The following is a 27,620-nucleotide window of genomic DNA, read 5'->3' as shown; positions in this document are numbered from 1 at the left end:
ATAATACAAGCATGTTTAACACATATAGTTAATATTGTTAACAAGTTAAAGGTGTTTAAAGATAATACAAGCATGTTTAACACATATAGTTAATATTGTTAACAAGTTAAAGGTGTTTAAAGATAATACAAGCATGTTTAACACATATAGATTCCTTTCTTTCATGAAGACAAGAATATAAGTTGGTGTATTACCTGATTCTGATGACTTGCATTGATAGGAATCAGACAGTGGTGCTGATAACGTCCGCATTTTCGAATGGAGGAGAAAAAAAGTCCTCCTTTCTGTCCAATACCACTTGAAAGTGGTTGGTTTTTGGCATCTTATTTGTCCAGCTTCCGTACTCCTTTGTATACACTTTACAAGAAATACATTGTCGGCAAACTCCGTAGCTTGCTAGCTTGTGCACGCCAGCTTTCTGAGACTCTTATTTTGTTAGCGCAACTGTGCAACCGGTCTTTGGAGTTTTGACGACAGGTACGGCGCCAGAGTCTGTTGAAATAAAGTGTTTCTCGCCTTCCTGTCGGTAATTTTAATGAGCTGGCAGCAGCCAGCGTCATCTCAGAAGACCCTCGGGTGCCGTGAATGTCAATCAAGTGACGAAAGTGACGTCATAGTGAAGATTTATGATCGCTCATTTTTAGGACTATTTTTTTAATGCCTGGCTGGTGATCGACTGACACACCCTCCGAGATCGACCGGTAGCTCGCGATCGACGTAATGAGCACCCCTGGTTTAGAGAGTGAACTATGTTCCGGCACCGGATCTTCAGGTCCGCTGGTCTTTATTCCGTCTGCCCTCATCAGACCCAGCTTCGAGCACCCGGTTTTAAAGAAAAAACTGCCTGCATGTCACATAAACTTTTTCTCCTTACATTTCACCTGTTTGCTTTTTCCCCCCACTTTTTATGTATTTTTATTTACTTTTAGTATTTTTAGAATGTGCCCGCCGGCCGCTAAAAAATTAGCTGCGGGCCGCTAATTGGACACCATGCGTTAAATGTTCTGAAATCCCTTCAATAACCATTTTTATGTCCTCCTCTGTCACAACGGCTATTGAAGGTAACGCGCTCCCGTTAAACGGGACTGAAGGCTAAAGTCCTCCTCATATTGACAAGGTCCATGCAGGCACAAAAAGGGGTCGAATTTGCCGTTAAGGTGAAATACCACACGTGCAGCGTGGCATCCGCAATCAGGCGGGAGAGGTGATTATAGCTATTGTATGGCAGGAAATGAAAATGAGCCCCCCGGTCTTCACTATTGATCGACCGAGGGAGCGATGGGGAAGTGGATGAGGGAGGAAGGGCGACAAGGAGATGAGAATGGTGAAGGTGAGAGATGGATGCTGATTAGTTGATGTCTACATTTGCATCTTTATGTCTATCTTCAGGCAGTCCGACACCCTCAGACATTAATTGTGAGGACACTTTGGCAGATTAAGGATTCCGAGTCCCGGACCTGACTTCCAATTAGATTAAATATAGATTAGCGCAAATTAAGGAGAAGGTCTTTTTTTATGTTAACTTCACCCGCACTACTTTTTATGAGGCCAACTTTCTTTAGTTAGTTTGTCCGTGTGCAACTTCCTGTCAGACGCCCTTCTGTATCCTGTCTTTAGAACCTGTATTGTCTGCTTGTGGGACGGTGTGGCTCAGCGGGTGGAGGGAGTTGTCCAGTAACCAGTGGGTTCCAGGTTTGAATCCGGTTGTGGTCCATTCCGGTCTTACAGTAAGGCAGGGATTCACATGGCCCCATTCCTGGGTGGATCTCACGTTAATCATTTGTGCGATGCAGTCTGCTGAAAATGGTGGAAAGTGTCACTCTACATTAGGGTTGTCACTAGAGATGTCCGATAATGGTTTTTTGCCGATATCCGATATTCCGATATTGTCCAACTCTTAATTACTGATTCCGATATGAACCGATACCGATATATACAGTCGTGGAACGAACACATTATTATGCCTAATTTTGTTGTGATGCCCCGCTGGATGCATTAAACAATGTAACAAGGTTTTCCAAAATAAATCAACTCCAGTTATGGAAAAAAAATGCCAACATGGCACTGCCATATTTATTATTGAAGTCAAAAAGTGCATTATTCTTTTTAACATGCCTCAAAACAGCAGCTTGGAAATTGGGACATGCTCTCCCTGAGAGAGCATGAGGTGGTTGAGGTGGGCGGGGTTGAGGTGCGGGGGTGTATATTCTAGCGTCCCAGAAGAGTTAGTGCTGCTGGGCATTTGCTCTGTTGTGTTTATGTTGTGTTACGGTGCGGATGTTCTCCAGAAATGTGTTTGTCATTCTTGTTTGGTGTGGGTTCACAGTGTGGCGCATATTTGTAACAGTGTTAAAGTTGTTTATACGGCCACCCTCAGTGTGACCTGTATGGCTGTTGACCAAGTATGCTTGGCATTCACTTGTGTGTGTGAAAAGCCGTAGATATTATGTGATTGGGCTGGCACGCAAAGGCAGTGCCTTTAAGGTTTATTGGCACTCTGTACTTCTCTCTACGTCCGCGTACACAGCGACGTTTTAAAAAGTCATATATTTGACTTTTTGAAACCGATACCGATAATTTTGAAACCGATCATTTCCGATATTACATTTTAAAGCATTTATCGGCCGATAATATCTTTAATGATCCACAAGGGAAATTGTTCAACACAGTAGCTCAGTTACAATGATGGAAAGTGTAAGGATGGAAAGGACAATGCAGGTATAAATAGACTAATATAGCGATAAAAAAAATCTAACATATATACGGATATATACATAATATGTGTACAGAATAATATATATACAGATATATTATATAATGTCTATAACATATATACAATATATACCAATGACCATGTACAATATTACAGTATATATATCAGTGACGTGCGGTGAGGTTGATGGCTGGTGAGGCACTGACTTCATCACAGTCAGATTTACAAACATATGAACCCTAAAGAGTATCTTATTCACCATTTGATTGGCAGCAGTTAACGGGTTATGTTTAAAAGCTCATACCAGCATTCTTCCCTGCTTAGCACTCAGCATCAAGGCTTGGAATTGGGGGTTAAATCACCAAAAATTATTCCCCCGCTGCTGCCCACTGCTCCCCTCACCTCCCAGGGGGTGAACAAGGGGATGGGTCAAATGCAGAGGACAAATTTCATTACACCTAGTGTGTGTGTGACAATCATTGCTACTTTAACTTAACTTTAACTTTACACATACAAACTGTAGCACACAAAAAAGCACATTTGATAAAAAAAACGTTATCATGGTCTTACCTTTACTTATAAAATAAGTCCATGAGCCGCTGTTGTGCTGGATTAATGCACCCCCTGACGAGAGTTGTTATATCAACTAAAGCCCTCACTTAAACTTTCCACGTGCAAGATTGAATCTATTTAAAAAAGTGTAACCGAGGGGTTATAAATGTCGCCTATACTGTAAGAAACTACAAAATAACAAACACGGAGGCTCCAGTTTACACGAGGACCACTTTATTTACATTCTTTCAAAAACCTCCGCTCAACTCCAACGTGTCATCACTTCCGCTCTTAGCGCCTTCAAAATAAGAGCTCAAGGCATATACTGTATAACAGCGCACAACAGGAACTTAACATCACAAAGAGGAAAGCCCATAAAAATAGGTTACAAAAGTTATTTAATAAGAAGCCAAAAAGTGCAAAAACAATAATGTTCGTGTTGGAGGAGTTGTGAATTAGGTACACCTGCAGTCTGCAGGTGTACCTAATGTTGTGGCCCTGCAGTCATTCACAACTCCTCCAACACGAACATTATTGTTTTTGCACTTTTTGGCTTCTTATGAAATAACTTTTTTTAAATAGATTCAATCTTGCACGTGGAAAGTTTAAGTGTGGGCTTTAGTTGATATAACACTCCCGTCAGGGGTTGCCGTGCATTCTACGGCGGGGGTGCAGGAGGCGAGCCTCAGCCAGTGCGTCTTTTGCAGCCGTTTTATGATCGCTCAGCACAAGAAATACTTTACACACATACAGTTGTTGACAAAATACACTGTACATTATATACCTCAGCTAACTAAACTATGGAAATGTATAATATAGTTCATATAGCAATACGGTCTCACTGCACAGCAGACCAGCAGTTAGCCGAGTCCGCAATCCATGTTGAGGCACTGAGTGACGTGCCTCAACTGGCTGCTGTTCACCGCACCGTCTCTTCTCAGTATTTGAACGGCAAATGTGGAAAATTCAGCGATTTTAAATAAAAATAATCTAAAACGGGTGAAGTTAAATGGAAAATAACTTTATAGTATAATCACTGGATACATATAACAATTTAATTAAAAAAAATTATTTTTACATTTTTTTTCTTTCCATGATGGCAGGTGAGGCCCCCTGCCGTATTCCCATGAATTACAGGCATGTGATTTTTCCTAGTGACTGCACGTCACTGATATATATGGCGTCACATTAGTGCCAAAAATCCGAGCGCATAAAAACTGTTATCGCGCCCTGATTCTCCACTTCGTGCGCGCGCGGTGCCTTTTTGTGCGCGCGCGGTGCCTTTTTGCGCGCGCGGTGCGCTCTCTGTGTACTCCTGGCATCTCTCCTCGCGCTGTCATGTTTCTTTTTGGCACTTTGGGGGCGGGTATGCTTAGACGGCCCCTTCTTTCTGATTGGCTGTGAGCATTTTTCATATGACCAATCATTCTCCAGTGTAGCAACGTTGTAGCCATCTTACCTCGGACATCTAGCCTCAATCATTACATTGATGTCAATGGTACATGTACTAATTAAATTACCATAACTTGCTCGATTTTCGACCAATTTACAAACGGTTTGCCATGTTACAAATCTTATTACATGTAGATATGACATAGGATGTTGTACCTGTTGAAATTACCTCTTTCGCTTTAAAAAAAAATGACTTAATTGTGCAACATAGTTGTGTAGGGTCAGTGTTAGTCAGTTTTCTGATTATTTTAAACTGTTTCAGAATACATTATTAAAAGCTATTTTTAACATTTTAAAAACAAAATTCAAAGATTATTTCATTAATTTTATGGCTGAATCAAAAGAAATTCCATAAATTAGAAAACAAATGTTCAAGAAGAAGTGAAAATATAAAATAATGTTATGGTTGGATGTTATTGCTGGTGGACCAGTTCTGGCTGAAAGATGTGATTATGGTGTTTGTTGTCTTATTATTTATTTGGGTCACATTTTGTATTACCCTGTATTGTGTTTATGTGGTATGAAATAACCTTCATCAGCGCGCGACATTTTTTTTATCCACTTCTTCCTCCGTAAATCTTGATACATATTGACAATGACCCGCCCTGCTATACTTCTGATTGGTTCTGAGCATTTTTCAGCATTTTTCGCCTGACCAATCAGAAAGAAGGGGCCGTCTAAGCATACCCGCCCCCAAAGTGCCAAAAAGAAACATGACAGCGCGAGGAGAGATGCCAGGAGTACACAGAGAGCGCACAGAAAGGCACCGCGCGCGCACAGAAAGGCACCGCGCGCGCGCAAAAGGGTGTCGCGCGTGCGCACAAAGTGGAGAATCAGCGCGCGATAACAGTTTTTATGCGCTCGGATTTTTGGCACTAATGTGACGCCATAGATATACAGTATATGTGACAGCAGCAGCATAAAATAGAGAGTAGATCCAGCAGAAAATAGAAAATAGATGTTAAAAACAAAGAGAAGTAGCTAACATGTCAGGTGTCAGTTAATAGGCAGATTATATTACAGTATACCGTACAACCCTAGTGTGTACATTGTTCATTTTTACTCAAATACCCCCTCCGTGTCCCCTTCCCTGCCGACAGGTGGACCTGTACACGCTGAAGGTGATCACAGGCATCGCCATGCAGGGCGCCATTTCCAAGGAGACGCAGAAGTCGTACTACGTGACCACCTTCAAGCTGGAGGTCAGCACCAACGGAGAGGACTGGATGGTCTACAGACATGGCAAGAACCACAAGGTAGGGTCGGCGCCCACCCACGCTCACACCATCCCTCCACAGTCGGACGCCAGATATGCATACTTGCCAACCTTGAGACCTCCGATTTCGAGAGGTGGGGGGAGGGGGGTGGGCATGGTCGGGGTGGGCCAGGGGCGTGGTCGGGGGCGTGGCTAAAAGGGGAGGAGTATATTTACAGCTAGAATTCACCAAGTCAAGTATTTCATATATATATATATATATATGTGTATATATATATATATATATATATATCCATCCATTTTCTACCGCTTATTCCCTTTGGGGTCGCGGGGGGCGCTGGAGCCTATATCAGCTACAATCGGGCGGAAGGCGGTGTACACCCTGGACAAGTCGCCACCTCATCGCAGGGCCAACACAGATAGACAGACAACATTCACACTCACATCCACACACTATATATACATATACCGTATATATATATATATATATATATATTTATATATATATATATAAGAAATACTTGACGTTCAGTGAATTCTGGCTATATATATATATATATATATATATATATATATATATATATATAAGAAATACTTGACGTTCAGTGAATTCTAGCTATATATATATATATATATAATAAATACTTGAATTTCAGTGTTCATTTATTTACACATATACACACACTCATCTACTCATTGTTGAGTTAAGGGTTGAATTGTCCATCCTTGTTCTATTCTCTGTCACTATTTTTCCGAACCATGCTGATGATGCATTGCTGTGTGGCACGCACAAAAGTGCTTTCATCAAATGCACTAGATGGCAGTATTGTCCTGTTTAAGAGTGTCACAACATTGCTGTTTACGGCAGACAAACTGCTTTACGGTAGACAAAAAAGTGACTGCTGTTGTTGTTGTTGTTGTGTTGTTGCCACGCTGGGAGGACGTTAATGAAACTGCCTAACAATAAACCCACATAAGAAACCAATAACTCGCACTCCATCATTCTATAGTTATAACGTGATTGGGCAGGTACGCTTTTTTATATTGTGGAGGACCTGAGTCCGCCTTAATTTCGGGAGATTTTCGGGAGAAAATTTGTCCCGGGAGGTTTTCGGGAGAGGCGCTGAATTTCGGGAGTCTCCCGGAAAATCCGGGAGGGTTGGCAAGTATGCAGATATGAGACGGGGGAAAAAAATTAGCAACCAATTGACCGCGATCCAAAAGGTCCGACCTGTGTCTGCAATGAATGACAGCCGGCATCTTTCATTTGGCTTCATTTGGGGGGGTTTTACGACACCTCACGTCATTGCATGGAACCACACTGCTTTGACCATCACATCTGGTTACGCTTACCGACTTGTTAGAGTTGTCAGCTTAAGTGAACACTCTTCTCGTCAAGGTGTTAAAGCATCGGGGTTTGCGCTATGGTCTACAACCCCATGCAGATGGTACCGGTGGTCTTAAAAATCCCAGCCACCGCAGTTGAATAGAGAAACATTCCTACAGCGGTTTCTCGCGGTTGCGGCTGTTTTAGCCGTCACAGACGTTCCTCGCCTGCCAGCGGTCCACACATTTTGTCCTGCGGTCTGACACCGTGTCTAGTTTCATGCCGTAAACCAGGTGGTGTCCAAACTTTTTACACGGAAAATCACATTTTTTTTCTCTCAAAACTAGGCCTATAACAAATTTTACTCAACAATAAATTGACCTACACATTTATATTTCATTTAGGGCTGGGTGATGTATGGAATATATTCGATATATCGCGGGTTTGTCTCCGTACGATATAGAAAATGACTACCAGTGACGTGCAGTGAGGTTGATGGCTGGTGAGGCACTGACTTGTATACCCTAAACAGTATCTTATTCACCATTTGATTGGCAGCAGTTAACGGGTTATGTTTAAAAGCTCATACCAGCATTCTTCCCTGCTTGGCACTCAGCATCAAGGCTTGGAATTGGGGGTTAAATCACCAAAAATTATTCCCGGGCGCGGCGCCGCTGCTGCCCACTACTCCCCTCACCTCCCAGGGGGTGACAAGAGTCAAATGCAGAGGACAAATTTCACCACACATAGTGTGTGTGTGACAATCATTGGTACTTTAACTAAGCTGTTAGGATTGAGTTCAAGGGTGGACCCCGGGATGCAGAGAATGAAGGGAAGGTATGCGATAAAAAATGAAAATATTTAATAAGTCCAAAATGGTAACTAAGGGTGATGGGGCAAAAGTGCACACCATGGGAAATATAACAAAAGTAGTCTCTTTCAGAGGTTGGCGGAGCAAAGGTCAGGACGCACACAGCGTGGCAAAAACTAGTCCTCTCAAAACAAGGTGGCTAGGAAAACAAAAACACAACGAGGTCAATATTACAGAAATATGCGAAGGCAACATACCAGGGAGGCAGAATCAAGGTAGCACATGTCAGAGCGGAGTTCAGGAACAATAACCGGCAGGGACCAGCTGGTGGAGACGCGCTTAAATGCTACCAGGAAGTGATTAGCAGCAGGTGTGCCTCGTTGGGGACAAAAGACTGGGGAAGAAACTGAAAAACCAATAGAGAAGGCAGGGAGAAGACAACAAACATAACATCAACTTTAACTTTACACATACAAACTGTAGCACACAAAAAAGCACATTTAATTAAAAAAACGTTATTATGGTCTTACCTTTACTTATAAGTGCGAGAACAGTGGTGTTCGTGTCGGAGGAGTTGTGAATGGATGAAATATGAAATCCGTGCTGCAGTCTGCAGGTGTACCTAATGTTGTGTCCCTGCAGTCGTTCACGGCTCCTCCGCCGCGAGCATTGTTGTTTTTGCACTTTTTGGCTTCTTGTTAAGTGACTTTTTTTGGGTGGATTCGGTCTTGCACGTGGAGGGTTTGGGTGTGGGCTTTGGTTGGTGTGGCGCTCCCGTCGGGGGGGTGCATTCTGCGGCGGGGGTGCATTAACCGGCACCAGGAGGCGGGATTACTGCGAGCCTCACACAGTGCGTCTTCGCAGCAGTTTTATGATTGCTCAGCACAAGAAATACTTTACACACATACAGTTGTTGACAAAATACATTGTACATTATATACCACAGCTAACTAAACTATGGAAATGTATAATATAGTTCATATAGCAATACAGTCTCACTGCACAGCAGGCCAGCAGTTAGCCGAGTCATTGCGCAATCCATGTTGAGGCACTGAGTGACGTGCCTCAACTGGCTGCTGATCACCGCACCGTCTCTTCTCAGTATTTGAACGGCAAAGGTGAAAATTCCGCGATTTTGAATAAAAATAATCTAAAACTGGTGAAGTTAAATGGAAAATAACTTTATAGTATAATCACTGACTATATATAACAATTTAATTAATTATTATTAATTATTTTGCGAAACGAGTTTGACCCGGCAGTAATTCTAGGCATACGCTAATTATTTTGCGAAACGAGTTTGACCCGGCGGTAATTCTAGCCATACGCTAATTATTTTGCGAAACCAGTTTGACCCGGCGGTAATTCTAGTCATACGCTAATTATTTTGCGAAACGAGTTTGACCCGGCGGTAATTCTAGGCATGCGCTAATTATTTTGAAAAACGAGTTTGACCCGGCGGTAAATCGAGGCATGCGCATACTATATACCCGGCGGCAATTCAAGGAAATACGGTATATCGTGATATTCGAGTATACGTTCTCACGCAGTTGCTTTTAGCTGTGGACATTACACTACATGCATTTCTCTCTATCTGTCTCTCCTTCTCACAGAGAGATAAGACAATCGCACCTTCTTACATAAATCACATATTGTCACGCGTGCAACGTCATACGCCCTCGCCGAGCAGAGAGGTAGCGACATGGGTAACGTTAGCTGGGGTGCGAGTGGTAATACGAGAGAAAGAAGGTGCGAATCTGGTAACAAATGAAGGAAGAAGAATTAATTCCCAAGAAAAACAGCAGGGGGTCCATCATCTGGCGGTGGTTTGGCTTCAAGCGGAAAGATGTCGAACAGACAAGCGTAATATGTCAAGTATGCGGCAAAAGCGTTGCTACAAAAAGTAGCATTACTGCTAGTATGTAGCATCATTTGAAAAGTCACCCGCTAGAGAGTGAAGAGTGCTTACTCCGCATGTCAACATCTCCGGCCGGTGCCACACCAACAAAATGCCCAAGCAACCATTTCCACAGCAACACCGTATGAAAAAAATGGTCAACGACAGAAGGAGATAACGTCCGCAGGAACCTACCACATAGCGAAGGATTTGATTTCCTATTATGCAGCTCATTTTTATTTGACACTTATTGAAATATCTTGTGTGACATCATGCGCAAAAGTGCACTTTATTTGTTTTAAACTATTGTAGTGGCGTTCTGTACAAAAAGTGCACTTTAATTTAGTGTTGTTTATGATATGTTTTAATGTAGACACATAGAATCGTCATACTGCTGTGACTTTGTGGAAGGCCCCTCGCTCACAGAACCATGCAGTAAAAGTGTCTCAAAACAAAAGAAGCAGTGAAACCGAGAAGAAATGTTTTGCGGGTTGCAGATCCCAAAAGGTTTGTAACCGCCAGAGAAGTCAATAACAGATAAAAAAAAAAGGGGACGTTTACGAGCGTGTCTACATAGATCGATTATTTTATTGATGAAGCACATGCGAGTGACTCCACGTCCTCCCTCTTGTAAGTGGAAAGAATGTGAATGATGATGATCTGAGGTTGGTAGCAGCGCCCGTAATCCTGCTTAATTTCACTAGGGCAGGGGTCAGCAACCCAAAATGTTGAAAGGGCCATATTGGATCAAAAATACAAAAAAAAAATCTGTCTACAGCCGCAAAAAATTAAAAGTCTTATATAAGTGTTATAATGAAGACAACACATGATGTAAGTGCCTATATTAGTTATATTAGCCTACTATCAAAATGACTTTAAAAGTCTTATATAAGTGTTATAATGAAGACAACACATGATGTAAGTGTCTATATCAGCTATATTAGCCTACTATCAAAATGACTTTAAAAGTCTTATATAAATGTTATAATGAAGACAACACATGATGTAAGTGTCTATATTAGCCTACTATCAAAATGACTTTAAAAGTCTTATATAAGTGTTATAATGAAGACAACACATGATGTAAGTGTCTATATCAGCTATATTAGCCTACTATCAAAATGACTTTAAAAGTCTTGTATAAATGTTATAATGAAGACAACACATGATGTAAGTGTCTATATTAGCCTACTATCAAAATGACTTTAAAAGTCTTATATAAGTGTTATAATGAAGACAACACATGATGTAAGTGTCTATATTAGCTATATTAGCCTACTATCAAAATGACTTTAAAAGTCTTATATAAATGTTATAATGAAGACAACACATGATGTAAGTGTCTATATTAGCCTACGATTAAAATGACTTTAAAAGTCTTATATAAGTGATACCCATTCTGGGTATCACTCCATCTTATCTGTCTTGTCTTTTAACAAAGAAACAAGGAAGTCACAATCTTCGTTCAATGGATGTTCTGCAATTTGTTGTCCCCAAAGTAAGAACTGAACTGGGAAAGAAAGCATTTAGGTTTTCAGCACCGAAGGCTTGGAATAACCTACAATCGAACATTAAACTTCAAACCCTAGTTACGCTGAATGAGTTTAAAGCTTCTGTGAAAGGACTGCAGTTTACCTTGTCTGTATGCACATGTGTCATGTGAGCAAGTTTTAATGTTGTAAATGTGATGTTTTATGTATTTGTTTACTGTTTTTAATGTAACCTTGCTGCTGCCCTCTTGGCCAGGTCTCCCTTGGAAAAGAGATCTTTGATCTCAATGGGATTTTACCTGGTTAAATAAAGGCTAATAATAATAATAAGTGTTATAATGAAGGCAACACATGGTGTAAGTGTCTATATTAGCCTACTATCAAAATGACTTTAAAAGTCTTATATAAGTGTTATAATGGAGACAACACATGATGTAAGTGTCTATATTAGCCTACGATTAAAATGACTTTAAAAGTCTTATATAAGTGTTATAATGAAGACAACACATGATGTAAGTGTCTATATAAGCCTACTATCAAAATGACTTTAAAAGTCTTATATAAGTGTTATAATGAAGACGACCATATGATGTAAGTGTCTATATTAGCTACAATAGCCTACTATCAAAATGACTTTAAAAGTCTTATATAAGCTTTATCATGAAGGCAACACATGATGTAAGTGTCTATATTAGCTATAATAGCCTACTATCAAAATGACTTTAAAAGTCTTATATAAGTGTTATAATGAAGACACCACATGATGTAAGTGTCTATATTAGTTATATTAGCCTACTATCAAAATTACTTTAAAAGTCTTATATAAGTGTTATAATGAAGGCAACACATGATGTAAGTGTCTATATTAGCCTACGATTAAAATGACTTTAAAAGTCTTATATAAGTGTTATAATGAAGGCAACACATGGTGTAAGTGTCTATATTAGCCTACTATCAAAATGACTTTAAAAGTCTTATATAAGTGTTATAATGGAGACAACACATGATGTAAGTGTCTATATTAGCCTACGATTAAAATGACTTTAAAAGTCTTATATAAGTGTTATAATGAAGACAACACATGATGTAAGTGTCTATATCAGCTATATTAGCCTACTATCAAAATGACTTTAAAAGTCTTATATAAGTGTTATAATGAAGACACCACATGATGTAAGTGTCTATATTAGCCTACGATTAAAATGACTTTAAAAGTCTTATATAAGTGTTATAATGAAGACAACACATGATGTAAGTGTCTATATAAGCCTACTATCAAAATGACTTTAAAAGTCTTATATAAGTGTTATAATGAAGACGACCATATGATGTAAGTGTCTATATTAGCTACAATAGCCTACTATCAAAATGACTTTAAAAGTCTTATATAAGCTTTATCATGAAGGCAACACATGATGTAAGTGTCTATACTAGCTATAATAGCCTACTATCAAAATGACTTTAAAAGTCTTATATAAGTGTTATAATGAAGACAACACATGATGTAAGTGTCTATATCAGCTATATTAGCCTACTATCAAAATGACTTTAAAAGTCTTATATAAGTGTTATAATGAAGACACCACATGATGTAAGTGTCTATATTAGTTATATTAGCCTACTATCAAAATGACTTTAAAAGTCTTATATAAGTGTTATAATGAAGACACCACATGATGTAAGTGTCTATATTAGTTATATTAGCCTACTATCAAAATTACTTTAAAAGTCTTATATAAGTGTTATAATGAAGGCAACACATGATGTAAGTGTCTATATTAGCCTACGATTAAAATGACTTTAAAAGTCTTATATAAGTGTTATAATGAAGGCAACACATGGTGTAAGTGTCTATATTAGCCTACTATCAAAATGACTTTAAAAGTCTTATATAAGTGTTATAATGGAGACAACACATGATGTAAGTGTCTATATTAGCCTACGATTAAAATGACTTTAAAAGTCTTATATAAGTGTTATAATGAAGACAACACATGATGTAAGTGTCTATATAAGCCTACTGTCAAAATGACTTTAAAAGTCTTATATAAGTGTTATAATGAAGACGACCATATGATGTAAGTGTCTATATTAGCTACAATAGCCTACTATCAAAATTACTTTAAAAGTCTTATATAAGCTTTATCATGAAGGCAACACATGATGTAAGTGTCTATATTAGCTGTATTAGCCTACTATCAAAATGACTTTAAAAGTCTTATATAAGTGTTATAATGAAGGCAACACATGATGTAAGTGTCTATATTAGCCTACTATCAAAATGACTTTAAAAGTCTTACATAAGTGTTATAATGAAGACAACCATATGATGTAAGTGTCTATATTAGCTACAATAGCCTACTATCAAAATTACTTTAAAAGTCTTATATAAGCTTTATAATGAAGGCAACACATGATGTAAGTGTCTATATTAGCTACATTAGTGTTACGATCCGCTGCACGGATCATAGTTTGTTTATGTTTCTCGTCACATATGTTTTCAGCACATTTGATTTTGTTTGTGTTCAGTTGCCATGTCAGCTGATTACTTTCACCTGCCTCTGGTTAGTGTTCGGGACGCGCACCTGTTGCCCGGGCACTAATCAGAGGGCTATTTAGTCTTTGCTCTGGCCTCACTCTGTCTGGCTTCGTAGTTTGTTCCCACACAACTGATGACGACGTTTATTTCATGTTCCTTAGCTGCTAGTATTCACGCTAGGCTATTTTGGTTTACTAGCTCCCACGCTAGCCCTTTTGTTTTGCCTTTTGTGCTACGTGTATGTCTTTTGTTTATTCATCGTATGATTTATATGTTAAATAAATCATATTCCTACCTGCAAGCTGTGTCCGAAGCCGTCTGCATCCCTGGGAGAACACACCCGCATCACTATGCGACCAAGTCGTTACAGTACGAAGCCAGCAAATAATTCTCCCGCGGCCGCCATTGAGGAGTTTGACGAAGGTACGTGGGAGGTGTTGCGAGCAATGGAAGCGGAAACTCTTCGCTATTCCCCCTCGGAGCGCCAGGACCTGATATGGGGTCCCAACGGAAAGCTGGTCCCAATCCACTCCGTTTGGCCCGAGGACATCGCCACACCCCCGCAGTACGGGACGCGTCAGCGAAGACGGAAGCCGGCCAGAAGGTCTTCCCCTCGCTGTCAAGACGCGCCGCTCCTGCAAACTCCTCTCCCGGACCGAAGCAAGCTACATGCAGCTCAAACTTCCCCTCCTCAGATGTTTGGCAACCCAATCGACCACTTTGCCAAACATTTCTCCGATTGGGCTGTCAGTCACATGGACAGCATCAACAATGACGTCATTTCATTGGCGCCCCCCGAAGAGGTAACTCCGCCCACTCCCGATGACGTCATTGAGCAAGATTTTTATTTATTTTTTTCCATCTGCTTCTTTCTGTCAGCCAATACCAAATGATTTTCATTCTAAGATAAGACATTATCAGGACATTTTTATTAAGTGTAAGTCTAGTCAGTCACATTCTGATTTTCAGACTCCACCTCCAGTGACTTTGGTTCCGCCCCCAGTGACTATTGCTCCACCCACTGCACATATTTTTTCCCCCTGTGCTCCCACCCAATCTCAAGTGGGGGATGATAATAGTCAATTTGGACAATTTGAAGAAGAGTATACCCCCCTCCATACCTCCCCCCACCCACCCTTGAAGACAGTTCCAAACCGCAAAGAGCGCGTCTGGTATCCGCGTCTTGAGGGGGGGGCTAGTACTGGGAACTGTGCTAGTGCGGTGGCACAACTTCGGCGTGCTAAGCCGCAACCTCCTGCACGGCCACCGCCACCAGTTTTTCGGCGTGCTAAGCCGCAACCTCCTGCACGGCCACCGCCACCAGTTTTTCAGCGTGCTAAGCCGCAACCTCCTGCAAGGCCACCGCCACCAGTCTTCCGGCGTGCTAAACCGCAACCTCCTGCACGGCCACCTCCACCAGTCCTTCGTCCTGCTAAGCCACAACCGCCAGCTAGGCCACCTCCAGCTGCACCTCGGCTAGCACCTGTTCCTGCACCTCGGCTGACACACCAAGCTTCGTCTCCTGTACCTCCACCACGCCAAGCTCCACCATGCCAAGTTCCTCGGCTGGTTCCCACACCAGCGCCGGCTCCAAGGCTGGTTCCCACACCAGCGCCGGCTCCAAGGCTGGTTCCCACACCAGCGCCGGCTCCAAGGCTGGTTCTCACACCAGCACCGACTCCAAGACCAACCCCTGTCCCGGCTCCAAGGCTGGTACCCACACCAGCGCCGGCTCCAAGGCTGGTACCCACACCAGCGCCGGCTCCACGGCTGGTACCCACACCAGCGCCGGCTCCACGGCTGGTACCAGAACCTGCATCTGCTCCACGGCTGGTACCAGAACCTGCACCTGCCTCCACGGCGACGACGTCTCCTCCTGCCTCCACGGCGACGTCGGCTCCTCCTGCCTCCACGGCGACGTCGGCTCCTCCTGCCTCCACGGCGACGTCGGCTCCTCCTGCCTCCACGGCGACGTCGGCTCCTCCTGCCTCCACGGCGACGTCGGCTCCTCCTGCCTCCACGGCGACGTCGGCTCCTCCTGTTTCCACGGCGACGTCTGCTCTCTCCTTGTCTTCGTCTCAGCGACCTCGAGTGGTCTGGCTGCGCAAGCGGCGCTCTCGGAGGTTTGTTTATGGACGCCAGTGGCGCAAACAGCAGCGACACCCGAGACGTAGTCGTAGAACTCTCCGGCTGCTGAACTTCTGGCGCCACTCACGCCCACCTTCTCGGCAGCCACGAATGTGGCCTTTCCGTGGTCGCCCGCCTCGCCTGCGGCAGCGGCGTTCCACTCGCCGCCGCCACCTGACTCTTCCCCGGTGGATTCGGGGACACGTGGCCTGGCGACCCACCACCAAATCCTCCCTCCACCCTCCCTTGACTCTCGAACTATTTCTTGTTTTTTGGGTTCTAGTTTTATTTAGTGTCAAGGGACATCTGGAATCTGTCCTTTAAGGGGGGGGTACTGTTACGATCCGCTGCACGGATCATAGTTTGTTTATGTTTCTCGTCACATATGTTTTCAGCACATTTGATTTTGTTTGTGTTCAGTTGCCATGTCAGCTGATTACTTTCACCTGCCTCTGGTTAGTGTTCGGGACGCGCACCTGTTGCCCGGGCACTAATCAGAGGGCTATTTAGTCTTTGCTCTGGCCTCACTCTGTCTGGCTTCGTAGTTTGTTCCCACACAACTGATGACGACGTTTATTTCATGTTCCTTAGCTGCTAGTTTTCACGCTAGGCTATTTTGGTTTACTAGCTCCCACGCTAGCCCTTTTGTTTTGCCTTTTGTGCTACGTGTATGTCTTTTGTTTATTCATCGTATGATTTATATGTTAAATAAATCATATTCCTACCTGCAAGCTGTGTCCGAAGCCGTCTGCATCCCTGGGAGAACACACCCGCATCACTATGCGACCAAGTCGTTACAATTAGCCTACTATCAAAATGACTTTAAAAGTCTTATATAAGTTTTATAATGAAGACAACACATGATGTAAGTGTCTATATTAGCCTACTATCAAAATGACTTTAAAAGTCTTTTATAAGTGTTATAATGAAGACAACACATGATGTAAGTGTATATTAGCGATTTTGATTCATTATTTTTTTTTAAAGAAAGAAACAGCCTGCATGGCAGCTTTGTGTTATTAGAGTAAACATTGCAACATTTTCTTGTTACATTTCACCTGTTTGCTCTTTTATACCACTTTTTATCTTTTGAATTTTTTCATTCGTATTTTTCAAATGTGCCGTGGGGCCGTTAAAAAATGACCTGCGGGCCGCACTTTGGACACCCCCGGTCTAGTGGTTTTATTTCTACGGTTGTATTGATGAAGTCATAAAATGCGAAACAGTAATTCCGGACAAGGCTTCTGATACAAAGACACACGGAGGCTAGTGGCAATTCATCTGCTGATGAATCCCTAGTGTCAGCATCTGGCAGCCCATGGCTCATCTCAGCTGACGTACCTCACATGGTGAGTCAGCAGCCGTCTGAACGCCGTGTGCTGCTACCGTGTATAAATCAGCAAGCAGCAAGCGGTGGAGACCACTTTTTTGGTTAGACGTCTGGCTCCCATTACGGAGACCTCAGATGGAAGCATTTACCGTTAAATCCGGGCTATAGAACGCACCGGTATTTAAGCCACACCCGCCACATGTCAGAATAAATCTATGTTTACATATATTAGCCGCACCGGACTATAGGCCGCAGATATTTACTGGTACGAAATACAAACCCCGTTTCCATATGAGTTGGGAAATTGTGTTAGATGTAAATATAAACAAAATACAATGATTTGCAAATCATTTTCAACCCATATTCAATTGAATGCACAACAAAGACAACATATTTGATGTAACACGTGGCTTGGCATTGACTTGCTGAAATAAGCAGGGGCGCCCATGGTTGGATGGCAACATATGTTGCTCCAAAACCTGTATGTACCTTTCAGCATTAATGGTGCCATCACAGATGTGTAAGTTACCCATGTCTTGGGCACTAATACACCCCCATACCCTCACAAATGCTGGCTTTTCAACTTTGCGCCTATAACAATCCGGATGGTTCTTTTCCTCTTTGGTCCGGAGGACACGGCGTCCACAGTTTCCAAAAACAATTTGAAATACGGACTCGTCAGACCACAGAACATTTTTCCACTTTGTATCAGTCCATCTTAGATGAGCTCAGGCCCAGCGAAGCCGACGGCGTTTCTGGGTGTTGTTGATAAACGGTTTTTGCCTTGCATAGGAGAGTTTTAACTTGCACTTACAGATGTAGCGACCAACTGTAGTTAGTGACAGTGGGTTTCTGAAGTGTTCCTGAGCCCATGTGGTGATATCCTTTACACACTGATGTCGCTTGTTGATGCAGTACAGTCTGAGGGATCGAAGGTCACGGGCTTAGCTGCTCACGTGCAGTGATTTCTCCAGATTCTCTGAACCCTTTGATGATATTACGGACCGTAGATGGTGAAATCCCTAAATTCCTTGCAATAGCTGGTTGAGAAAGATTTTTCTTAAACTGTTCAACAATTTGCTTACGCATTTGTTGACAAAGTGGTGACCCTCGCCCCATCCTTGTTTGTGAATGACTGAGCATTTCATGGAATCTACTTTTATACCCAATCATGGCACCCACCTGTTCCCAATTTGCCTGTTCACCTGTGGGATGTTCCAAATAAGTGTTTGATGAGCATTCCTCAACTTTATCAATATTTATTGCCACCTTTCCCAACTTCTTTGTCACGTGTTGCTGGCATCAAATTCTAAAGTTAATGATTATTTGTCAAAAATAAATAAAATATGTTGTCTTTGTAGCATATTCAACTGAATATGGGTTGAAAATGATTTGCAAATCATTGTATTCCGTTTATATTTACATCTAACACAATTTCCCAACTCATATAGAAACGGGGTTTGTATTTTAGTTATTGCAGTGTTTTTCAACCTTTTTTGAGCCAAGGCACATTTTTTTGCTTTGAAAAAATCCGGAGGCACACCACCAGCAGAAATCATTAAAAAAACGAAACTCAGCTGACAGTAAAAAGTCGTTGTCGCAATTGTTGGATATGACTTTAAAGCATAACCAAGCATGCATCACTATAGCTCTTGTCTCAAAGTAGGTGTACTGTCACCACCTGTCACACCACACCGTGACTTATTTGCGATTTTTGCTGTTTTCCTGTGTGTGTTTTAGCTCTTGTCTTGCGCTCCTATTTTGGTGTCTTTTTCTCTTTTTTTGGTATTTTCCTGTAGCAGTTTCATGTCTTCCTTTGAGCGATATTTCCCGCATCTACTTTATTTTAGCAATCAAGAATATTTCAGTTGTTTTTATCCTTCTTTGTGGGCACATTGTCGATTGTCATGTCATGTTCGGATGCACATTGTGGACGACATCGTTGCTCCACAGTAAGTCTTTGCTGTCGTCCAGCATTCTGTTTTTGTTTACTTTGTAGCCAGTCCAGATTTAGTTTCGTTCTGCATAGCCTTCCCTAAGCTTCAATGCCTTTTCTAAGGGGCACTTACCTTTCGTTTATTTTTTGTTTAAGCTAGTGTTTTTCAACCTTTTTTGAGCTAAGGCACATTTTTTTGCGTTGAAAAAATCCGGAGGCACACCACCAGCAGAAATCATTAAAAAAAACGAAACTCAGCTGACAGTAAAAAGTCGTTGTCGCAATTGTTTGATATGAATTGAAACCATAACCAAGCATGCATCAGTATAGCTCTTGTCTCAAAGTAGGTGTGCTGTCACCACCTGTCACATCACACCCTGACTTATTTGGAGTTTTTTGCTGTTTTCCTGTGTGTAGTGTTTTACTTCTTGTCTTGCGCTCCTATTTTGGTGGCTTTTCCTCTTTTTTTTGGTATTTTCCTGTTGCAGTTTCATGTCTTCCTTTGAGCGACATTTCCCGCATTTACTTTATTTTAGCAATCAAAAATATTTCAGTTGTTTTTATCCTTCTTTGTGGGCACATTGTCGATTGTCATGTCATGTTCGGATGCACATTGTGGACGACATCGTTGCTCCACAGTAAGTCTTTGCTGTCGTCCAGCATTCTGTTTTTGTTTACTTTGTAGCCAGTTCAGATTTAGTTTCGTTCTGCATAGCCTTCCCTAAGCTTCAATGCCTTTTCTAAGGGGCACTTACCTTTCGTTCATTTTTTGTTTAAGCCAGTGTTTTTGAACCTTTTTTGAGCAAAGGCACATTTTTTTTGCGTTGAAAAAATCCGGAGGCACACCACCAGCAGAAATCATTAAAAAAACAAAACTCAGTTGACAGTAAAAAGTCGTTGTCGCAATTGTTTGATATGAATTCAAAGCATAACCAAGCATGCATCACTATAGCTCTTGTCTCAAAGTAGGTGTACTGTCACCACCTGTCACATCACGCCCTGATTTATTTGGAGTTTTTTGCTGTTTTTCTGTGTGTAGTGTTTTAGTTCTTGTCTTGCGCTCCTATTTTGGTGGCTTTTCCTTTTTTTTTTTTGTATTTTCCTGTTGCAGTTTCATGTCTTCCTTTGAGCGATATTTCCCGCATTTACTTTATTTTAGCAATCAAGAATATTTCAGTTGTTTTTATCCTTCTTTGTGGGCACATTGTCGATTGTCATGTCATGTTGGGATGTACATTGTGGACGACATCGTTGCTCCACAGTAAGTCTTTGCTGTCGTCCAGCATTCTGTTTTTGTTTACTTTGTAGCCAGTTCAAATTTAGTTTCGTTCTGCATAGCCTTCCCTAAGCTTCAATGCCTTTTCTTAGGGGCACTTACCTTTCGTTAATTTTTTGTTCAAGCCAGTGTTTTTCAACCTTTTTTGAGCTAAGGCACATTTTTTTGCGTTGAAAAAATCCAGAGGCACACCACCAGCAGAAATCATTAAAAAAAACGAAACTGAGTGGACAGTAAAAAGTCGTTGTCGCAATTGTTTGATATGAATTCAAAGCATAACCAAGCATGCATCACTATAGCTCTTGTCTCAAAGTAGGTGTACTGTCACCACCTGTCACATCACGCCCTGACTTATTTGGAGTTTTTTGCTGTTTTTCTGTGTGTAGTGTTTTAGTTCTTGTCTTGCGCTCCTATTTTGGTGGCCTTTCCTCTTTTTTTTGGTATTTTCCTGTTGCAGTTTCATGTCTTCCTTTAAGCGATATTTCCCGCATTTACTTTATTTTAGCAATCAAGAATATTTCAGTTGTTGTTATCCTTCTTTGTGGGCACATTGTCGATTGTCATGTCATGTTTCGATGTACATTGTGGACGCCATCTTTGCTCCACAGTAAGTCTTTGCTGTCGTCCAGCATTCTGTTTTTGTTTACTTTGTAGCCAGTCCAGATTTAGTTTTGTTCTGCATTAACTTCCTTAAGCTTCAATGCCTTTTCTAAGGGGAACTTACCTTTTGTTTATTTTTTGTTTAAGCTAGTGTTTTTCAACCTTTTTTGAGCCAAGGCACATTTTTTTGCGTTGAAAAAATCCAGAGGCACACCAAAAGCAGAAATCATTAAAAAAACGAAACTCAGTACTTCACTGAAACCTACTTTTAGCAGCGCATTGATCACAGAGAGCTAACTAGCTTATGCTGCTATATTGCCATATTCTGCCGGTGAGCTGCTGCATCACCTCTGAGTTTGTGAAAGTCAATTCTCGATTACAAATCATGCCTCTCACCTGGATAGTAGAATGTTGTGTACATAAACCGAGAAGTTGGTCAACTTTTACATCCAACTTGTACCAGCAGATGGCGACAAAAGACATGAAAAGACGCTTGTTTGTGGCACACTACAAAATAAAAGATAAAAAGACTAAATTTGAGGAAAAACAGACTAAAAACTCGTGAAATTATTGTCCATGTAGCTAGATAATTTTACTCTGTAAGACATCCTAAATTAAGATTTGTATATCTAGAAATTAGCAGGACTTTTAAGCTCGAAATAAGTATTTTATTCTGAAAACAAGCATTATTCAACTTGCAATAATTCGTACACTAAGCATCCTCGAGGATGTTGCAGAGTCTTTAAACATGATCTTCTATGTGTGGAAAAAACTAAATATCTTATTTCAACAGTTATTTTCTCAATTGTAACGTTTTAAGCTAGTATAGACGAAATATAATTATGCTGTAAAGTCAATAACTAAAATTAAGTAAAACGCTTTTAAAACTAGGGAAATGTCTCGAAATAACATTTTGAATCTCCTCAAGTGGCAAATTATTTGCAAGTTTTATCTTTTTGGGAGGATATATGATTAATTAATCTAAACGGGAAGATATAAACATCCCATCAGTGAGCATACCAGTGAAAGCAGACATTGTACAGTAAGTGATTGTTATGTTCGTTGTTTTTCACAGTCTGCCATGAGATTATAATGTAAATGTATGTAAACATTACATGTTATTATAAACGTGCCTGTTACTACATTACATATAAACTTACAGTGGGTATATAGACTTACACAAACTTTATTGATCCACAAGGGAAATTGTTCCACACAGTAGCTCCGTTACAAAAGATGGAAAGGGTAAGGATGGAAATGAAAATGCAGGTATAAAGTAGACTAAAAACGTACCATAGTAGCAATATAAAATATAACATATATGTAATATTTACATATTATATATACATTATATAATATATACTGATATATTATATTTTTATATAATATATACAATTCATAACAAATCCCAATTACCATGTACAATATTACAGTATATGTAACAGCTGCAGCAAAAAATTAAAAATAAAATATGTATAATAAATAATGATAATAATAAATATAAAACATTCATGCAGGTTGTTTTTTTTTTTTAAGTGCTTTATAGGCAAAATAGAGCGACTCACATAGGCTCAATTGTTAGCTGACTCTTGCTAATGTTTTTGCACATGTTAGAATGCATAAAATAAAAATATATATATTTTTGTCTTACATGAGGATTGTGAAAGATAGGCAAAATTGCAAAAAAAAAAGAAGGCATTTTCCCTTTAATGAAATTGCCACATGCCATATCGGTCTTTTATTTTGACATTTTCATTGGCTCACCCCTTCTGGAGTTCATTCTAAGTCTCTTCATCCATCAGACCCTCCCTTCTTGTCCGGTCATACACTCCTCATATCTAGGCAATGCCCACACGAATAAGGATTTTTTATTTTTAACTTTTGGTGTGTCCTATTAAAGAACTGAGCTCTTGGAAAACTTTGGCCAGAATTGGGATTTTACACATTTTTGGGTAAAACATAGTTTTTTTGGTTTGTGTCACAAGAATTATGCAGCATGATCGTATGTTTGTAAAGCTTATTTACCAACAGAACGTGAGTAAATACATTACAGACTTTTAGTTTCACTGCTTTATAACATGAACTGGGCCCGGTGTATGTAAATTTAATGACAATGAACATGTCATTGAACATCTACTGTAATATATCACTATGTTAATTCACCCTCAGAGGACACAGGATGACTCTTTTGTCCTTTCAGTAAAGTGTGGCCATCATTTTTGTTGTGTTACTACATTACACAGGATTGTTCCTTAAATGTTTTTTTTTTTTAATGTTAAATATAAAAAATCTAATACTTGATTCTTTGAATACACTGGCAGTTTTTCGACAATGGCCCTCAGAGCCAAACACGACATAAAAGTCCTTAATTTGTTTTAAAGGGTTTGACATTATTGGACATGTTGGAAAGATAAATGAAAATATGTGAAATATGTGTAATAGAATGCCTTGATTGTCATTATACAATTGTAAAATAACATGATAAATGATATGGCTTCACCTAAAAATGATGTATCCTATTGAAACAGTATACATTTTCTAAATAAACTTCATATTTATTGTTTACTTTCTTTGCTCAAATTTCTCAGTCAACTTCAGACCTGAACAAAAATACCAAACAATTTTATTAGAACACTTTGAAGGCCTTCGAATCACTTGTCAATAAGTATATATTTGCTTAACATAGTTTAATTTACAAACTAAAATATATGATATTATCTGATCATATATATATATATATATATATATATATATATATATATATATATATATATATATATATATATATATATATATATATATATAAATATATATATACGATCTATATATATATATATATATATATATTAGAGATGCGCGGTTTGCGGACACAACCGCGGAGTCCGCGGATTATCCGCGGGTCGGGCGGTTGAAATAAAAAAAAAAAAGATTTTATCCGCGGGTCGGATCGGGCGGTTGAAATTAAAAAAAATTAGATTTTATCCGCGGGTCTGGTCGGGCGGTTGAAATAAAAAAAAAAAGGATTTTAAATAGATTCAGGCGGGTTGCAGTTAATCCTATTCAGAAATATATATACATAGTTAAATGTTGTTACCCACATACGAAAAACAAGCAGGCACCTGCAGCATGCCACAACAGAAGAAGAAAAAAAAAAAAGATGGCAACGCCGGCAGCAAATGTGGTACGCGACAAACTAAAAAAGGGAATACTAAAGACCAGGGGAAAAAAAGGCCAGAAAAGTTCAGCGTGGACTCGTTTCTATGAGGTTGTAAATCAGGATGATAGTAATGCTGGCTACGTGATTTGCAAGAGCTGCGACGCTGTTTATGTCTACGACAGTCACAAAACCGGGACATCTAACATGGTGCATCACATTTGTGCAAAACCCCAAAACTCCACAAACACCCTGAGCATGAGCAGTTTCGTCCGCCGTGATCCCAGAAGAGTGCCACAGGATGTTAAAACAAGATAGAACGCAGCTGCCTGCAGCAGTTTGAGTGGCGCGAGCGCGCTTGGAGGTGCGCTCAGCGCGGCTCCCAGATGATTGCGCACTGGTGTGCGTCTGGGCCGTGACAGCGTGGCACGCATTGAATGTCTCTGCTGCATTGGATCAGTCTCCTTTCTTTAACAGGCTAAAGCTTTATAACCTCACTAATGCCTTGCGTTGTCTATATTAGATATATAACAACGGGCGGGTGGCGGATGGCGGATGGCGGGCGGGTGCGGTTTTGATTAAATGTTAGTTCGGGTGGATGGCGGATGGTTGACGACTTTTGTGATGCGGTTGCGGATGAAATAATTGCCTATCCGCGCATCTCTAATATATGTGTATATATATATATATATATATATATATATATTTATTTATATATATATATATATATATATATATATATATATATATATATATATATATATATATATATATATATATATATATATATATATATATATATATATATATATATGATCTAGAGACTTAAGGGAGCCATATATACATGCTAGTTGAAATGTTGTTGTTTTTTTGTGTGTCATGACTAGGGCAGTTTGTTTGGATTGGGTCATATAAGTTAATTATGTGCACATCTTCACTTTGATATCCAGTTAATGTAGATAGAACATGTTTAAACAGAAAATAAGCAGATATTAACAGTAAATGAACAAGTTGATTAATAATGAATTTTTACAGCTTGTCCCTCTTTATTTGGGCAAAATAGAATATAAATGACACAATATGTTACTGCATACATCAGCAGACTAATTAGGAGTCTTTGTTTGTTTACTTACTACTAAAATAAAAGTTGTCTAGTATGTTCACTATTTTCTTTAAGGACAAACTTTCAATAATAAACATATGTTTAATGTACCAAAAGATTTGTTGTTAAAATAAAGCCAATAATGCCTTTATTTAGAAAAGTATGGAAAAGTATCGAAATACATTTTGGTACCGGTACTAAAATATTGGTATCGGGACAACCCCAGACTGAAATCTATCCAAGTTCCCAGGACCAAACTTGAGAGGAAGAAAAAATCCATACAGTATATTGTTTTGAAAATGAAAAATGTCAAAATGACCCCCGCATGCTTAAATTTTTCAGCGTGCGGCCCTCAGTGGGAAAAAATTTGGACACCCCTGCTCTACACTCACTTTATCCTTCCCGCCTTCCCGCCTTCCCGCCTTCCAGCTTTTCCATTACCTAAACGCTGCCAACAGACAATAGGAAAGTTTACGCCGCTCAAATTAACGACCGCACGTTAATCTCACAGAATTGCTGCTATTATTGTTTTATGAGCAACATTAAAGAAGGTCAACATGTAAGCGCCATTAGCTGTTTCTGCCCTTGCCGAGAAGCACTTACCCCAATTGCAATTGTTTATTGCAAGTGAAGGATAAAGAAAGAAAAAGGTTATTGTTGGAATGTTGGAATGTTTAACATCTGGGTGTCAGGCCAAAGGTAGGCTGTCATGAGAAACTACATGAGGCAATTCCAGAAGGAATTGCGTGTGAATGCTCCAATGCTGAAGTTGAACTGAAATCCTGGAATTTTTTTAGAATTCCCAAACAGACTGAATATTTTGAAGTTGGAACGGTTTGAATCAGATGAAAAATGTGGGAGTTGAGGAACTCTGAAGAAAGTCCCATTGATTTCAATGGGAATTTCCCCCCAAATTTGGGAATTTCGGGAAAAGCGGGAATTTTTTTGAAAATGTTAAAAAAAACTTGTATGGTCTGAATGAGTTGAAATAGTTGATGTTGGACTTTTTCAAAAATCGGTCGAGAAATGTTGAAGTAGTAACATGTTGAATTGTGAAATGGTATTACGGAATTCCTGGAATTTCAGGAAAACAAGTAATTTTTCCTGTTCAAAAAACAACTTTGTTTTTTGTCCTGATTAAGAGGAATGTTTTGACGGTGTAACGGTTGAAATGCGTTGAAAAATGTGGAAGGAGTAGTCGAACTTAAGAAGGGTGGAAATTGGTTACCAAAAAACAGGAATTCCTGGAAATGTGTTGAATGTGGAAACATGGTAGTTTGAATGTCCAGGATGAGTTGAATGGGTTGAAGAATGTGGGAATTATGAAAGTTTGAAAAATGGCCAATTCATTTTGAATAAGGGAAATGTAAAAAGTAAAAAAAAAAAAAAAAAAAAAAAGGAATTAAGGGAAATCCGGGAATTTTTTTTAGAATTGTTGAAGTAGAGAACACAATTCCTGAACAGGCTGAATATTGTGAAGTTGCAACAGTTTGAATCAGATGAAAAATGTGGAAGTTGTGCAACTTTGAAGAATGTCCAACTTATTTCATTGGGAATTTCCCAAAAAATGTGGGAATTTCGGGAAAAGCGGGAATTTGTTTGAAAATATTAAAAAAACTTGAATGATCTGAATGAGTTGAAATGGTTGAGGTAGTAACATGTTGAATTGAGAAATGGTATTACGGAATTCCTGGAATTTCAGGAAAACCGGGGATTTTTCCAGTTCAAAAAACAACTTTGTTTTTTGTCCTAATTAAGAGGAAAGTTTTGACGGTGTAACGGTTGAAATGTGTTGAAAAATGTGGAAGGAGTAGTCGCCAGCTAAAAGGGTGGAAATAGGGCTTTGGATTTTTTTGAAAATGATTAGGAGTATGAATGTCCTGAATGAGCTGAATTGGTTGGTGTTGAAATTGTTTAAATCGATCAAGAAATGTTGAATTAGTTACAGTTTTTAATTGAGAAATTCCAGGAATTTTGGTAAAACCGGGAATTTTTCTAGTTCCTTAACCAACTTGGTTTTTGTCCTAAATATGAGGAGTGTTTTGAAGGTAGAATTGTTGAAATGGGTTGAAAAATGTGAAAGTAGTAGTCGAACTTA

The 27,620-nt window shown here is 39.9% G+C and overlaps 1 protein-coding gene across 1 annotated transcript in view; it reads left to right on the top strand.

Annotated features, from left to right (window-relative positions):
* Positions 1 to 27,620, top strand: part of LOC133574147 (neuropilin-2-like) — a 335,141-nt gene that overhangs the window by 151,754 nt on the left and 155,767 nt on the right. Inside the window, exon 7 of the mRNA XM_061926222.1 lies at positions 5,818 to 5,973. Coding sequence (XP_061782206.1) covers positions 5,818 to 5,973 — 156 coding nt within the window. The remainder of the gene's footprint in view (positions 1 to 5,817; positions 5,974 to 27,620) is intronic.

The sequence above is a fragment of the Nerophis lumbriciformis genome, linkage group LG31 (genome assembly GCF_033978685.3).
Source record: "Nerophis lumbriciformis linkage group LG31, RoL_Nlum_v2.1, whole genome shotgun sequence".
Classification (NCBI taxonomy): domain Eukaryota; kingdom Metazoa; phylum Chordata; class Actinopteri; order Syngnathiformes; family Syngnathidae; genus Nerophis; species Nerophis lumbriciformis.
This window is presented reverse-complemented; position numbering and strand designations above follow the sequence as displayed.